At 33.9% G+C, this 18260-nt stretch overlaps 1 protein-coding gene across 1 annotated transcript in view; it reads left to right on the forward strand.

Moving 5' to 3' along the window:
• Positions 1-16294, forward strand: part of LOC137920441 (proclotting enzyme) — a 41274-nt gene extending 24980 nt beyond the window's left edge. The window contains exons 2-7 of the mRNA XM_068763807.1: positions 9838-9900; positions 9992-10984; positions 12158-12350; positions 13721-13881; positions 14671-14927; positions 16139-16294. Of these exons, the coding sequence (XP_068619908.1) occupies positions 9838-9900; positions 9992-10984; positions 12158-12350; positions 13721-13881; positions 14671-14927; positions 16139-16294 (1823 nt within the window). The remainder of the gene's footprint in view (positions 1-9837; positions 9901-9991; positions 10985-12157; positions 12351-13720; positions 13882-14670; positions 14928-16138) is intronic.
• The last annotated feature ends 1966 nt before the right edge of the window (positions 16295-18260 follow it).

The raw sequence follows: 18260 nt of genomic DNA on the forward strand, positions 1-18260 counted from the left end.
AATTCACATAACAACAACACATATCTCACTTGACGCCTTTCGCTATTTTTATTTTTCATAATATGTTTCGGCGTGAGACGCGGTTTTGACAACCGCCTACAAATCATACGCCGCGCGTCCTTAGTTTTTGCGCATGCGTAGACCGATGGATTGACAGATAAGCTAAAGCATTTTGACAACTGTCATTATTTCGCGGGAAAGGTTTTCTGCACGATTATACACCTTGATTTATCTGTAGGATATTTCTCTATATCTATCTATTCCTAATGTAAAATAAATAGTTTAAAAATAAATTATAACTAAATAAAAGGATTTTCACAAGACGTTTCGTTTAAAAATATTACTTCGACCATTAGAATTAGACACCGCACCCGCCGCGAGCACACAGAAAGTCCGCCGACGTCCATTTTGAAAATAAACCATAACGTTGATCACAGCGTAATATTCAACGTCATTATCTTAATAGCAAAGTGTTAACTTTAAGCTTGGTTCACATATACACATGATTTATTTAAAAAAATATATTTGTCGGAGAAATAACTCCACCAGTGCTTTTAAAAAACTAGTGTCAATTAAGATATAACTAACAATATTTTGACAATATTGTAATTACAACATAGTATTGTAGCATCTTTTTAAAACGACTAACAGCGTAACGTATTAAGAGATTCGAAGTCTACAGCGATTCAAGCGACCCATTTACAATCGTCAATCTTTTGTAATTGCCTTATCACATAGCATATCTATAAAATGTCTCCTCTTCCAAAATAAATATTGAAATATATGACTTTATAATGCAATCTCGTAGACATTCATGACATAAGATTATCTGTACGTTATTAATTTACAGTGTAAGTCTATCCACTTTGTAGCTGGTACTATACTGTACTCTACGTTTGCCGGATCGAGGTCTGCTCTCCAGAACCTATATCAGTTAATTTCGATCTTCAACTGAATCACCACATCACCTCGATCTCGTAGCGAAATCCCGATAATGCTCCATGGCTCGTTATAAATTATATTTTAGAGTTCTAACATTATTTATTGATTTAATGTATAAATGACAAACAAGGATTTCTTATAAAAATAAAATTAGTGTAATATGAATTTTTATTTTTTTAATTTCACATAAGGTGTGGGTGCGTATATGTGAGCCGAGCTTAAGACAGGCTACAAAAACTTTCTGCATCAAATCTTCCGTTCGGTTAATGAGAGGCGCGGGCGTGCGTGCGCGCCTCGTGACGTCACCGCTTTCACTCTTACATCTGCTATAAGGCTCCTCGCAAACATATTCTTTACCAAAATATTTTAACTGTGGTTCCCTATGTGTCCACTACGTCACTTTAATATTTATACAAAGTGATTGAAAATACGTGTAAAGGCTTTAAAGATGCGAATATTCAGCACATTTTTCAGCCGAAGCTTTTAAACCTATTTAGATTCACACTGTATGAAGTAATCTCTCTGAAATATATCACATCAATTTTTTTTTTTTGATTGCATCAAGCCGATAAATACTGGCATTACAAAATCTGCAGGGACAGATAGTAAACAAAACAAAGAAAAGAATAAAAATATTGAGAAAAAGTTCAAATACAACACTTTTCAGATAAAACCACAGAGTAAATAAATACTCCCTTTCATAACTGTCAAATATTTGACATCACTAAAAATTAAAAAATAAATAGAAATATCGATTACCAAAGAATGTTTTAATAACAATATAATGAGATTATTACTAGTCTTGCAATATACAAAACAGAAAATTTATTTATGTATAAATTTATTTATATATGAAAAGATGTTCATTATTAATACAAACAATAAATATAGTGTGCACTCATAAATACCTTTTTTTTTTAATTCTATAGAACTGCGATTGGGCAGTAACTTGTGTCAAAGCTAGTTGCTTGTTGTGTGTGTGTATGTTAACAATATTTTTACTAGCAATTTTAAAATTAATAAAAATGTTAGAAGGTCATAACTTTTGGCAATACCACGTTTTTATATTTGCTTACAAATTCAATGAGATATATATTATTTTCAATATTTTTTTGGCGGTTTTCGATAAAAAGGTTTAGTGTATAATCGGCCTAAGCGTGGCGGTCATTAAGTCAAAGCTAGTGTAGACACACTGAACCGTTCTCGACATTGAATACGGGTTTTCAAACTGGCACGAGGCTTACTCGAGTTGTTATATAAGCCCTCATGCCTTCGTAGAAGTTTAATGGAATCAGGCGTTACTTCGCGGAAGTCCATCCTAAGTAAGAAAAGGACCAATATTTAGCCACTTCCGCACATGCAGTGGTAGTCGTGCAATGAAGTGCACCGCCCGCCAGCCCGAAACAATGCGAATCACACAACCGCCACCGCCAAAACACTCAACACGTGTTTCACCCCTCCACGGGGCATCTTCAGGAGTTATGTTACACCGATTAGTGCCAATCACAAAGTTTACTCATTTTATTCCACGACTACCACTGCATGTGCAGAAGTGGCTAAATATTGGTCCTTTTCTTAATTCGTAGAAGTCTCTGGGGACGCTTGAACGTTGCACCATCTAGAACAATGTTTCCCAATATGGGGCACACACCCTACAGAGGCAATTCTAAAATTTGGTCCGGATACGCTTTTAACCCTTTCGGTTTAATATAAAAATTATAGAGGGCGTAAGAATGTTAGAAAGGTTTGATTAGACGAAAAAGGTTGAAAAACACTGAGCTAGAGATTTGTTTCATGAACCAACAAATAAATAACAAATCGTAATCAGACATGATCGCAGTCTCACGAACAAACGTCACACGTCGTCTCACGTCTCGTGAACGAAAGTCACACGAACGTAGTTTTCTGTGACTAGTTATAAATTTAAAAAAAAAAACACTAATACGTCGATCCTTAAGGAGGTCAAAATTAGTACTCGAATATCCACAGTGCGCCTGCGTAGAGTCTTCAAGTACTTCCGCGCATTAAAAATTCGTTTATTCTCCTTTTTTCCTCAGAAGAAGAATATGATTCTTCTTTGTGTACGTCAAAATAAGAATGCTACAACTCCCTGTCTAATAAGAAACCTCATCTAACTCAGTCAGGTTTTTGTTCATATTACTTACGGAAAACATTTCTACTACAAAAAATCTAACTGAATGTAGATTGCATTATCTGTTGAAACTTGTTTTTAAAGACACGTGCCAAAATGTAATTACATAGTTAGCTAAATAAATAAATAATTTATAATAAATGAGTAAATATGCGTGCGAGATAGGTTCATAAATTGTATATCTAACTAAAAAGTATAAATAACTTACTTTGTGTAAAATTATACATATTTAAATATTAAGAAATCCTAAAAAGTTTTTTTTTAAATGGCAACATCGAATAACAAGGTCACAAACCATAATCGTAAGAGTCATAATGTTGGTACACAAACATCAGGCTTATTTATACTAAGAAAAACAATTTCATAATCGTCGACCCACTTCGACACGGGAAAATACGCGCCGCCATATTGGTCTTGTCAGACGTGCCGGCCCTGTCATACAACTCTATGTTAAGAACACATATTACATAAATATGTATAGCGTTTATATTTATATTTATTTATATGTTAATCATAACAGAAATAGACATATTAAAATAGTACAATTAGGCGTTTTAACACTTAAAAATTATACTTGTATAGAATGACAAAACAGAAATAACAGATTAAAAATAATGACAATATGTTATACATACATACATGAAAACATTGCTTTTGTTTGTAATGATAGAAATGTAATAAAAAAATTTAAAAAATGGCACGTAACATAAAGTTAACACTAGAAATAAATAGTAGCTATTTATAGCTTTCTTTAAGTTTAATTAAATTATTAAATCCTTTGTAGGCAACGGTGTACTTTCTTACAATAAATAATAATTAAATCTCTTTGAATGGTCAAAAAATTTTAAGTTAAGTCTTGTTGGAAGACTCGCGGAGAGCCCAATGTTCAATAGTGGACATCCCATCCCACGGCTGAACTGATGGTGAAATTAAATAAATAATTAACATAAATCTAACCAAAAATTCTACACTAGTGAAAATGTTATTCAACAGTCAGGAAATGAAATCACATGTGATCACAAATAAAATCAGATTGAAACTTTTGTGCTTATGTTTTTTAGTGATTTTTAGTTGAAGTTGATTATTGATGATATGTTGATCATGATTATTTTTGTAAAATCATCGGAGTCTTGTTTGTTTAAATATATATAATAGAAGCTGGATTTAAATTGGACTTTTGACATTCTTGTATGTGCATAACATAAGACAATAATGCCAGAACTAGATAAATTAATCCTAGTGAATATAATGTGAAGAAATGGATATAAATGTGTAATTATCTATGATATATAATATATTTTTATTTTAATATATTGTAAGGGAAAATATATCCCTTGTTTTACATTACCATTTTCTAAAAATACTTTCATTATATTTTTATATTTTAAACAATATAAAAAAGATAATAACAATAAACTTAAAGGTAACATATTAGTAATTAAATTAAAAAAAAAAACATTTTTTATATAAAAACATGATATACAATATATAACTTTATAAATAAATAATTAAGTGACAGAAAGAAAACAAAACAATGTCCGCCATTACGCAACAAAGCGCGCGAAACGGTGACTTTCACGTGACTCAGACAATGACGCGAGAGAACTTGAATAAAATAGAGATTATCCTCATAATCTGTCTATTTTAATCTTTTTAAAGTTTTCTATTATTTTAAGACAATAAAAATAGCTCGTTGCGTAAATATAGAGAAACAAAATAAAACTGTCTTACACCATTTATAGCTCAAGAAAGGCTTTACAATTTTTTATGGTATTTTTGTTTTTGTCTTCGTCGTGAAAAGGATTATAAATATTCAAATACGATATTCATTAAAAAAAATAATTTAGAAAAATTTAACTCAAAAATTTTCTGCAAATATATAAATCCGAATTCTGTTCATTCATTCACTCCTAGGCTGAACAAATTTTTGTCAGTTTATACGCAAATAATTATAACAGTGATTTATATTCATAGCGTACCGCACCATACAAACAGAAAATAAGCCTGTGAATTGAACTAATTTTATAATAGTGGTAAAAGCAACCTTTTTTATAAGTGATACATGATAGGCTACTGTGAATGGAATCAGTTTATAATGAGAGAAAACGCTCACACTGTTTTCTGTATCTGTGGAAATGTGATTTTGATTACTGTAAATGTTTTATAAGCTGTGGTCTATCACTGCTAATAAATTAAAAAAATAGTTGAGTGATTGAAAACAGGTGCAATAACTTTAATGTTTTTGATAAAAATGAACAATGTATTTATCGCCTTAAAGCTTTCATACTTATAACCTAGCATGTATAACAACACTTTTAGAGCAGTTTTATAATTAGCCTGTTTATATTACATAGCTTAGTTTATTTGAAGTTAGAATAGCAAACAAAAGCCGTATAAATTTGAAATCGATTCAATAACAGAAACGCCCTAGTTTACAAGAGTACTCATATGTGCCATATGAACCGTACCCGTCCTTTATTACCATGTGTTACGCGTATATACTAACCCAGATACGTTCGAAGAATTACGTACTGCCGATTACCACCCGACCGGTCCAAATTAACGTAACGGATGTCGGATATTTTGTAATTAAATAAGTTGTTTTTCGCCATTACCCGTTTGCTTGTTAACTGTTTTCGTGTTAAGATATTCGAGACGCGTGTATTCAATTTTTTGTTGATGTTCCCAAGTGGTTAAGGTAGAATTTGTGAGTTCGAGCCATGGACGGCTTAACCTATAGTGTAGTGTGCAATGCACACGGGCGCCGCTGTCTCAGGGGCGCCGCGGCGCTCCCGACAGCTAATAGCATCGTCTTGGACCATCATGGTAAAATAAGGAAGCGCCCAACTAGCGCGGTGGCAGCAGTTAACAAACGATAACGAGATGTGCTACAGGCAGTAAAACAATGAGTTTCTGCCGTCTGCCGTGGAATATGAAAAAACTTTCTTGTTACGAAGGAAAAATTAATAGATATGGCCGCGGGAGGGCCGTCAGGCATAGGGGGCGCGAGGGTTTCATTGCACACGGGCGGTACACGAACTAGAGCCTCTGGTTCGAGCCGAGAGAGCGCAGAGGACGCTTAACTACTGTTTCCATTTCCATAAAATGACTAAGTCTCATCGGCAGTATCCGTTTAACGTTACAAAACAGCATACTACAGTTTTACCAGATCGGATGTATCCAAGCTCTTAACATGGCGAGAGAAATAAAATGACGTATTTGGCAATGTGTCAAAAGATGACACTGTCAAAACTGACAGCTAATATGGCCGATTAAAAATGACAATATTGTTACGTTGTCAACATATAATTTTTAATTATTACATTTACCGCATTACTTCAATTAAATAATTGCTGTTTCTCTAAGATTTAAACGTTTTCTATGTTCTTTTTTTTTCAAAATTTTTAAAACTTTATTTTTTCGCTAACCAGTTATTATTCTCTGGTATGATAAACGCCAATAAATTTATGCTCTCTCTTTACTTTACTTTTTTTACAAGATAATTATTTTTTGTTTTCACACTGCGAAGCGATAGTAAATTTATCAATAAATAAAAAAAAATTTAAAGTACATAAGAATAAAAATCAAACTAATCGAGCAGACCATAATTTTTATTTTAATAGAATCTTTTCAACAAAAATAATTTTTAAATAGCCGTTATGTATATTGACTCTGCTATAAATAGCAACACTTAATACAATATGGCCGGTAATTATACTGCAAGTTTTAAAAATAAACAGACAAATCAACACGTTTGTATGTTTAAAATATTTTTTTTAGAAATAATAGTGTCAAAACTAATCCAAAAAAGCATTAGCAGAAATTAACAATGGTTTTCAGTCTTGATAGTTAATGAAAGAAAGTGAGGTTGTGTTTAAAGTTTTACATTGTGTATGTATTACATTAAAATGTATTATTTAATTTTTCGACTATTTATGAGAAAAGACGCTGATGATTGAAATAGAGTTTATAATTATTACAACTACTAACATACTAGAATTATGATATAATTTTAAATCAGTAATAAGTAAATAAATTTTAATATAGCAATGATTAATAAATATAAATTTTTAATAATTATTCTACATTCCTATATTTATACAGAAATTCAGTATAAAAGAAACACAAATCGTAAGCAATTACATATGTGCTATTTAAAAATGGCGCTTTCGTTATAATGACAGTTCGCAAATGAGCACAGACTAAAATTTCTCCCTTCCTCTAAACGGACAACACGAAGAAAAAAATATTTATAAATACATTGCGTGTTTACTCTCTACTCTCTAATTCAGTTTCAAAGACTGATTTCACTTTAATATATATTTAGCTAATTTCTAAATGGTCAATTATTTTCATGTTGAGCTTAATATAACGTAAATAAACGCGTATCCGAACGTTATATCGAAAGACATTTTGCCGAAAGCAATACGTCATAAAACAGATTTATTCATTTGGATCTTTTTATACATATCACTTTCGTAAATCACGAAAAGAATGTTATAGGAACAAAATAAATAAATAATATATGGCATATGGCATTCTTTGATTTAAAAATGGTACGAGTATCCAAACGAACCCTTATTTAAAAAGAGACCGAAACAATTGTACTGTTAATACTTTACACTGTAACAGATTTTATTTACTGTACAGATGAAGATTTGACAATTTTATTTTTAATTTATTGCATTATGATTTTGACACATTACAAAGGAGTTTTAAAAGCGTACGCAGAATCTTTAAGGTGGTTACAATACGCGGTGATAAATATTGCACATCGACCTTTGGAAAGAGACAATCGGCTAATTACGGCTTCGTAGAGCATTGCGAAAACATTCTTTTTCTACTTCTTCTTCTTTTCGTCCTCTGCAAGACATAGGTCTGCCCAAACATCACGCTAACCGGTCTTGCGTTGCAACTAGCGACATCTAGCAACCTTAACTATGTCAACAATCCACCGGTTCGTGTTCGCCACACGGAAACCTTTCGGTCCTAACTGCCGTTGGCTACATGAGCCCTCTGTCACTTCAGAGGAACGAGTCTTCGAGCTATTTCTAGAAAATTCTTTTTTGGATCTTCTCATTGAATTCGAAGCAGTGAAATTCCGAGCATTGTCTCCATTCTCGGTTCCCTTGAACCTTCTTATAAAGCCTATCATAAGCGAACACATCTCGGAACCACGCACATTGGCCAAGGACTTTCGTCTACAGACACTGGTATTTTGAGTAAGAAAAGGACCAATATTTAGCCACTTCCGCACATGCAGTGGTAGTCGTGTAACAAAGTGCACCGCCCGCCAGCCCGCTGATAAATGCGTATGCGGCAAACAATGCGAATTACACAACTGCCACCGTCAAATCACTCAACACGTGTTTCACCCCTCCACGGGGCATCTTCAGGAGTTATGTTACACCGATTATTGCCAAACACAAAGGCTAGTATGGACTGGTATTTTAGACGAGATGTTTCGGAGCTTCCCGTAAATATTACAATTTAAAAAAAGAATCAAAACAAAAGAAGAAACGGAGCTCTGAGTCATTTTATTTACGCTTGAATCCGTTAATGATTTGACCCGAATCGTGGTCAAATAAAAAATTGGGAGCACGTTTAAGCCAATCGGAATACGTTTCACCAAGTTGCCGCCATTTCGTGTTCTCTTGAATGTTTCACGTTAATGTCAATTTACATGTGGTACTTTTATACTTTTTTAAAATTAAAATGTCGCTAATTACTTTTGCGCATCTGCCCCTTTCGCGCCTGAACTGGGCATCTATAATAAAATAAAACTAAATACAGACAATAGTAAGTTGTTTTAATTATGAAATCATCTTTAATTTTTTATTATAAATAAAAATTAAATATTTGTCAATGCATTTTTAAAATTTGATTTACGTAACTTTTGCTCAAGTACGCTCCTGTTTTTGAATATGACATAATCACAGATGCCATACATAAATATATACAGAATAATTTTTAAAAGGGTAATGTATAGCTCTTTAGTTGTCATGTATGGTACTATCATAAATATCAAAGGTTTCAGAAATAATAACAAAATATGAAAAAGTGTTTTCAAAATTTGGATAAATATTAAATTTGAGCAGTGGTAGTCAAGCGGTAGAGAAATGAGACTTGTGATTATAGGTGGCGGGTTTGATTCTCGATATACAATTTTATATAATTCACATTAGTGCATTAATTATATAGGATTGCCCCAGTTCGTAAACGAGTTTCCAGGAAATGGACAACAGCGCCCTCTGCGTACCATAATACCACACTGTGATCGCCAACATACTTGCCAAGCTGGCGATTATGATATATATACTAATAGGGGAGCCACATGCCTTGCAGTGAATGTTTGAGCTGAAGCGATGATGACATATCAAATTTAATTATTGTTTATTATCTATGCCCGTAGACTTTGTACTGCCAGATGTCATTGGCCTGTCGCATTAAAATTAAAAAAAAAACAACATTTTTTAAAGTAATAATATAAAAGATGTTTTACATAAATTTAACAATGTTAATTTAACATTAGTCTTTACGAATAATTTTATTTTTCTTTTATAATATTGACATTTTTAAAAAAAATTGCATCGTGTTTTGTAAAATAATTTGATGCAGCCGAAGAGTAGTTTTATTTACTTCTCTGTCATTTATTCTCGTTAAGTTTAACAAAGTTTAATGGAAAATAATAATTAAAAAAATCAATGACAATTTTTATTTTTAATCTATGATTCTAATTTCAGGTTTAACGGGTTTACTTCTGCCATATCTTATAACATGCCAGCAATATCCAGTCCGACATCAGGGTAGGTAGGCATCAATAGTTTTTTTTTAAACAAAATAAACAGTTTTAATTAAATTACGTTCTTTAAATGAAATAATTATTACATTTTTCAGTTGCGTTCGTAGAGAGAATGGGTGAAGCGACTAACATGCGGCTACCTCCGAGAAATCCGCACTGGCATCAAGCCCCTATTCTGATGAATAGATCACCGAATACCTTGCAGAGGCCTTATTATGGTCCGATGCATTATAATCAACAGCTAGCTTATTATGATCAAGATCTACAAAGTCAAAATTCACACCCGTATCCAGTGTACGATACACGATCCTCTGTAGACCTTATTAATTCAGAGAGTAGAGACAATGGGCCAAATGACGGACGACTGCTTTCGGATTCAGCGTTTACAAGGATATCAGAAACACTTGGAGCCATCAACACGGTCGGTCATTATCTAGTTGACATCGTAAACGAAAACGACAGAAATGAATCCGATCCAAATCTTCAACAGTTACCCCAAGCTCTGTACACGTTGAGTAAGAATGTACTCGGAAGAAACGTCACAGATAAAATAGCACCGATTGTCAAAAAAGCATTACCGAAAGTGTTACCAGATGCACCTATAACGAAGATAGCAACAGCAGACGTGAGCTACGAAAACGATGCAAAATATTGCACAACACCTGAAGGAGAAGCAGGCGTTTGCGAAGATCTTAGTAACTGTCCACAGCTACTGCTTAACTTGATAAATCTCCGTGAATCTCTATGCTTCAAAGATCTATTCGTCCCTGGAGTATGTTGCCCAAGAGACGCAGTTATCCCATCAACACCGGCTATAGAGAAACCTGTAGTAACAACAACACTCAAACCAACGTACCTCGTGCCTGTTACAACACAGAGACCAGTGTCTAAGCCAACGACAACGAAAAGACCGTCTGCAGTCCTCGTGCTTACGACTAAAAGACCGAAACCACAATCGACGTCGAGCACACAGAGACCAACGACTACACAAGCGACTGTAACAACACACCGTCCAATTTCAACGACTAGCTTCTACACTGAACTACCGCCATCTATCGGCAACTACTCGAATATTGTCGACGTCAATGGTGAGTGACGTCAAGCTTTTATTCAGAGTGATATGAGTGTAAAAACTTTATAAGAGTGAATATAACACTGACACTAGCTGTCAATTAACCCTTTCTTTACCGTAATGCGTCCCGCAAAGTAACGCTACTGAACCGTAGTTGCATGGCGTTACGCTATTGTTCGAATTTTCTCATGTTATATATATTTAAATTTTTACTGGTATAATTAAAAATGGAAGTTAGAATAATTCTTAGTAATTTATCTGGCTATGATAAATCTTAGAACAGGGATCTACACATAATGATTTCCGTCTTTTGCCATTTGCACTGCAAACAACGCATCTTGTACTTCGATTTATTTGTATTGATTTATAAATTGAAAATAAAACGTCTTTCGGCCAATCTTAGACAATAGATTATAGTTTCCAAATACATACTATACTTTCGAAGAATTGTTTTCGAGTAAAGGCGCATTCAATAACATGATTGTACTCCTAGAGTAATCAATTGAATAACAATGCAATGTAAGGAACAGCAAATGGATGCCGCCTAAATGCGGCGCTAGTAACGAAAGGTTTAATACATAGTCCACTGTATCCAAAAATGCAATGGTGTTAGATTTTACAACGTATTAAAATTAATTATTATTTACAATCTGTCCTCGCAGACTTTGTTCTGCCAAATGTTATTGGCATGTTGCATCCCAATAGAAAAAAAATGAATTAAAATAATATATTTCAAAGAGATCATTTTATACAGGGTGATTAAATATAAGTGTACATTTTTTAAAGATTTGTGCTTATAAATGGGCTTTACATTCACCTCTGTGCAGCTTTTGCATCTATAACAAATCGTGTTTTGGTCTTTTGGCTAAGATTAAAATAGTATGATCTAGTATTTGTTCTTTTAAAGTTAAAATCTAGAAGTAAGAAAAGAGGCATGCGCGGATATGACTAAATATTGGTCCTTTTATTACTTAGGATGGACTTCTGCAAGGTAACGCCCGATTCCATTAAATATTTAAAATCTAGAAGTTCCCACACTGCGAGACTAGTGTATTAAACTGATTTTTTAAAAAGTACGAGATGTTCCAGACTCATCCCACTGCCGTCACATATCGCCCCATCATTGCCACACCGCTGGGATCAACCCACATATATAATCTACATTTATAACCAAAGAGTTTTTTTTTAGATTGCGGACAAAGGGAGGACGAAGGAGGTCGCATCGTCGGAGGCACGGAAGCAAAATCGGGTGCGTGGCCCTGGATGGCTGCGATTTACTTGCACGGCAGCAAACGCCGGGAGTTCTGGTGCGGCGGCACCCTCGTGGACAAAAGACACGTCCTCACCGCAGCTCATTGCACGCGCGACTCAAAACAGAGACCGTGGGTATATTTAATATCAGTTATATGTTCCTATCGTTTGCTCTTAGGGTGGTGAGTGACACTGTTAATAGAAACAAAACAGTATAGATAAGTAGGTACCTAATAAACTGCACATAAAATAACTAGTCAATTAATAATAGGAAAAATAGAATAAGAAATGTGTTAGTAATGTATTCAGAAAGCACAACCCAAAGAAAACTGTGATAAAAAAAATCGACAATAATAAAATAAAGAATTAAAAAAAATGTACCTAGCCATCTAAGAGTAATAAGATGATGGAAGGAAGGCGATGAAAGCAAGAAGGAATGAAAGAACAAAATGAAAGATATTGTGATGGAAATAAGGTAAAAATAAAAGAAATTGAGAAGTATGACAGCGAGTAAAGAATAAAGATGAAAAATCTGAAAAACTTAATTGTAAACAAAGACCCTGATCCCAACTAATTAGGAGTACGAGAGGCCTCCAATAGCGGGGGCCAAAAAAAATATATCAGTTATATGAAGCAGGAACGATTTAGATCTTTGCATAATTCAAATATTTAAAAAAAAAATTATCAATATTTTAGCCTTTAAAACGATACCGGATGTTCGGTGTTCGTTAATAACTGCTTTCATAGCTTCTATCTCTAAGTGTGTTCTTAGATTCGAATTCGGCGAGCTAAAATAAAAGGTACATAGATATTGTTTGTCTTTAAGGGTAAATTAGAAGTTGAGAGTGTCGGATTCTTCCTAGGATCGTTAGGTCTTAATACAAGATGAAATCCGAAGTAGAAGTAGTGTGAAGTGTTTGTTTCGACGTAAATGAACAATTTTATTTCTGTGGAATTCCCCTTTTCGATGCGCCGCTGATGATGACGTAATTTGCTGCCATAATACCGTTGTAAATAAAGAGTTATATTTCTGTGGAATTCCCTTTTTCGATTCGCCGCTGACGATGACATAATGTTGCTGCCATAATACCGATGTAAATAATTAGTTGTATTTCTGTGGAATTCCCTTTTTCGATGCGCCGCTGACGATGACGTAATGTTGCTGCCATAACACCGATGTAAATAAAGAATTATATTTCCGTGGAATTCCTCTTTTTGATGCGCCGCTGACGTTGATGTAATGCTGTCCCTACAACAAGTTATTTATCATTAAAGAAAAGCCACTGCTGAGGGTAATAAATAGCATAGATACGAAAGTCTATTACAGAATGCCAGTGTAGACAGAATTAAGTAGCTGTTTATAAGCCGTGGAGAGGTTTTACGGCGCGATATCCTGTTGAACTTTAGTTGTTATTGGAAGTGCTTCGTCTGTCAAAACAAAAATTCACCCTTCGCTTAGAGCATAAAAAATCTAATAGGTGTGCCTACATTATCACCGCAGGTTCCCAGCTCGTCAATTCAGTGTCCGGCTGGGTGACGTAGACCTGGGCAGGGACGACGAACCTTCCAGACCTGTCACCTTGCGAGTAACAGCTGTGAAGGCCCACGAGCAGTTCTCCAGGGTTGGCTTTTATAATGACATCGCGGTACTGGTTCTTGCGGGTAAGCCTGTATTCTATTTAAAAAACCTACAACCGGATTCAAGTTTCATCAGAGATATAATACTTAACACTAATGTTGTTTACTATTAACACATATTGCTGTCAAATATCTTTGTCCTGTTCAACGTAATTTTTATTTCAAAGTCTATGGCAGTTAACGAAAGCACTTTGTAAACTAAATACATTCAATGAGTCAAAGTATAGTTAATTATATATTATATGTTATTACATGACAGTTTTTATAATAAAGGGTTCTTTTAATTAAAAAAAATAGATCTCGCATGTATTTTAATAAATAATTGAAACTTTTGGAGCTTATAAAAGATATTTGTCTATGTTTGCTTACACCAAGTTCAACATCTATTTTGAAAAAAATATTTTTCTCTCCGAATACATATTGACTAAATAACACGTAATAATTTGTAGATTAAAGAGAGGATATCTTTATATTTTACCGGTATAGTTTTTAAAGCGCTTTTAAATTCAAAAAAAGAATTCTTTTCAAAATTCAATACGCAATTTATAATGTCTAAAGAGTATTTACGATCTAAATTTTATATCTTAATGTGGAAGTCAGAAAAATTTCTCTGACTGTAGACGAAATATTTTGTAAATTTATCATTACTATATTTATTTTTGAATAAAATATACTATATTAATCGACAGCATGTGGGCCATAAATTCACTCCTTTATAAATTTTACACCTACGTATATGTATATAATAAATAAATAAACATCAGAAATTACGAAGGTAATCAATTTATTTCTGCATTGTGTTTATATTCGCAGAAAATGTTCAAAAATCGAAATACGTGATACCAATTTGCCTGCCCCACGGTGAGCTATCTCGTCAATTGTTTGACGGATCGGTGGCCACAGTGGTGGGATGGGGCACTACAAGGTACGGAGGCACGGAGAGTTCCCGCCAGCTGGAAGCTCGCCTTCCAGTCTGGAGAAACGAAGACTGCGATCGAGCATACTTCCAGCCCATTACCGACACGTTTCTATGTGCTGGTTACGCCAGAGGAGGCGTTGACGCTTGTCAGGTGAAGATCAGTTTTTTTTTTAATTATATTTAGCTACATTTATTTTCCAGTCATATTAAGTAACGTTTCGTTAACTTATTAAATGACTTTATTATTACATAGGATCAGTGACCATATTTTCATTACTGCGTCACACGTCGAATGTACTTTTAATAGCGTGAGATTCTTCCTAGGGCTGGTAGGTCTTAGAGGTAATAACAGCACGAAGTCCGAAATAGAAGTGTGTATATTCTCTATATTCGAATATTGATGCGCGTTGTTAGCCGTTTTGGCTTTTACAGCTTGATTGGACTCAGGGCTAATAAACTAAAAAAAATCTACGTCAGATGCTTCACCTGACGTATTGTATTAGCTAATTGTTACCTAGTCGGTTTTCGGAGAAAAGTGTTAGACGTACTAAACCACTGTAAGATTCTTTCTACAGCCGCTCTAGATCTTTGAAGTAATAACAATACGAAGTCCGAAATAAAAGTGTGAATAATTATCAAGCTTAGCCCATATTTATACCGATTTAAAACTATGAAAACAATGTTCAATCAATAATAATCGTCAACCAATCACAAGTCGAGAAGTATTGAAGAGCGCCATCTTTCGCCCGATGTATATAAACATTTATATTTCTGTGGAATTCCCATTTGCGATACGTCGCTGACGGTGACGCTATGTGCCTATATAAGAAAAGGTTGTTTTATTGTGTAGTTTTTATTTATTTAAATTAAATATAGTATATAAATATTATATTTTCATTAATTACCTCAAATATTATCCATACTGATTCCAATGACATCCAGGAACTGTATTACTGTAATATAAATTCTATTTTATTCAAAAGACTATAGGAAGTTAGTGTAATAGCTTTAACGGAATAAATGTATGCTCATTTATTGTCAATTAATATATGTCAAATCATTTTCAAAAAACCACGGTTTCAAATAAAATATATAACGTAATGATAAAATATTAAGAATAAGCGTTTCAAATTATTTATTGTTTACAACTGTCATTAAAGACTTTGTGTTGCCAGAATGAATTGGCATCGCATTGCGTTAGAAAAAAATTAACGTAACATAGTTTTTTTAATCTATATTTTTAGATTGAGGTTTTATTCTTGTTAGTAAACTCCTTTGTGACTATCAAACATATTTCATAGTGTTAATTCTGGTAAATTGGTAATAGGTAAAATTATAATTTTTTTTATTTCTTATTTTTAGGGTGACTCAGGTGGCCCGCTGATGCTGCAAGCAAACGGTCGCTGGACGCAAATAGGCGTCGTGTCGTTCGGAAATAAATGTGGAGAGCCTGGGTATCCAGGAGTTTACACTAGAGTAACACGTTACCTGTCATGGCTGCAACAGAACGTAACGTGAACTTCGGCTCAACTATTTTTAGTTAAAGCAATACTGTGTCATTTTAGTCTGATAAAGATTAAAAATATTTAATTGTTGGAAGCTTTATTATCAATTTATATGCAATGAAAAAGTTTATATTTTACATTTCAATCTTTAATATCTCAGATTGTTATTACCAATTAATGTTAGTGTTACCATAAATTGTATCAATGTTTGTCACTACATATAAAACTTTTTTTTGAATCATCTTTAATATATATATCATTGTCGATAGGAATTAAATAAAAAAAAACTTTCATCTCATGTTATATTTATTTTAATAAATTAATCATATAATTGGACTAAAATAATTTTAAGTACTATTTCATACGCTTTTATTTATATTAATTAGAACTTAATTTCGTATCATTGTCTTATTTTGTAAATATATTTTTAAGCTGTTCAATCATTTGTTTTATTTTGTCTTATAAGGCATATACATTCAGGCCATGCATAATTAAAAATAATGATGAAAAATTTTTACAACAAATAGTCAACATAAGTTTTGTGTCCATCTTGTACATGCGCTTGACAATGCCCACTTATAATTATACCTGACTTGCACTGCTGCCCAAATGGTATTTGCAAATTCCTTTGGTGCCAAGGGGTTAGGATGTTGGGAACTCTCAGCCTGAAAACTCTTTTAAGGTAGCGAAGCTAGAAGACTCTCTGAGCAGCATCGGTTCAGACATCTACATACTACAATTTCACCGGATTTTTCTCTTGGGTTGCTTCGACGGACGCTCCGTAGAGTGATTTAAGGGCCCTCACGATAGCACTCCGACTGCGGCAGTCACTCGGCTATAATACTCGTTTAGCATTCCGACTCAAGAGCGTCTGATAGTGCATCGACTTGGTCGGTTGCTGATTCACTGTCGGTCGTCAGACTACTACTTGAGGATTGGGAGAAGAAGTGATGGAAGAAACTCCAGCAATGCTTCTATCTAGTATAATCGGGGGTTGGCGACCCTTTGATACAAGAGCCAACCTCAATTCCGACTTAACGTTAGGTCTTGGTCTCAGGACAGCGCGGCGTCTGAATATGCCGGTGTAATTGTTTTGTTTGTGGCGGCAGCTAGTCAAAGAATTTTTGGGTTAAGGGGCAGAATCAAAATAAATTATCAATGCAGATTTTAAGAATTTGGCGATCGGGTGCAGTTTGAAATCTTTGTACAGATCTTCATTAGGCACGTGTTTTATATGACTGCAAGACTGTGAATGACAACCGGATTTGCTTACAAAAAGCTTGTGTATGTAATAACGGGTCTCATTATAGCTTTACAGAGGGATGCCTTTATTTAAGAGTGACATTTTACTCTGGTTGGATAGTAATGGATAGAAGCAGCTCTTTTTCGAGCATTACTGACGTGCGCACTAAAGCGCTTTTTTCTATCAAGACAACACTTAAATAACAATCTAGCTTTTTTTTGAAAACACAGATAGTAATAAAATAAAAATAAAGTGAAAAAATAATTCCATTGTAAAAAAAAACTGTCCCTCTCAAGATTGGAATGAATGAGATATCCACAATAACGGGGCCCATATTAAAATAAACGAAATACAGTCGTGCTTTGCCCGTGGTACTGGATTATCTATGAGTGATATATATAGATATAGAATTTGGAAGTGAACGGTTGCGCTTCAAGCATTGCTGCTTTTTTGCTAGGATTAAATTAATTTCTCGACTTCTAGAACTATTGTCCTAGGATGATGGTTAAATTCTAGAGGCGTTTCATGATGATGTGGGCAACGACGCCAGAAGTATAGACACAGCTATCGTTCGCGTATAGGCGTCGGCGGTAGAAAGTCTATAATTCGACAATTTCTTGCGTAAATGTGTTTAATCGAGCACATTTCAGCACCACTTCTCCTACGCTGTTGTAATCTGAGCATAATTTGTCATTTTTGAGAATTCTTTATTTCTTAAGCAGCTAAGTTTTTTTTT

Source organism: Battus philenor, unplaced genomic scaffold (genome assembly GCF_028537555.1).
Source record: "Battus philenor isolate CCGP_79_NKW_IND1 unplaced genomic scaffold, ilBatPhil1.0.hap1 SCAF_18, whole genome shotgun sequence".
Taxonomy (NCBI): Eukaryota; Metazoa; Arthropoda; class Insecta; order Lepidoptera; family Papilionidae; genus Battus; species Battus philenor.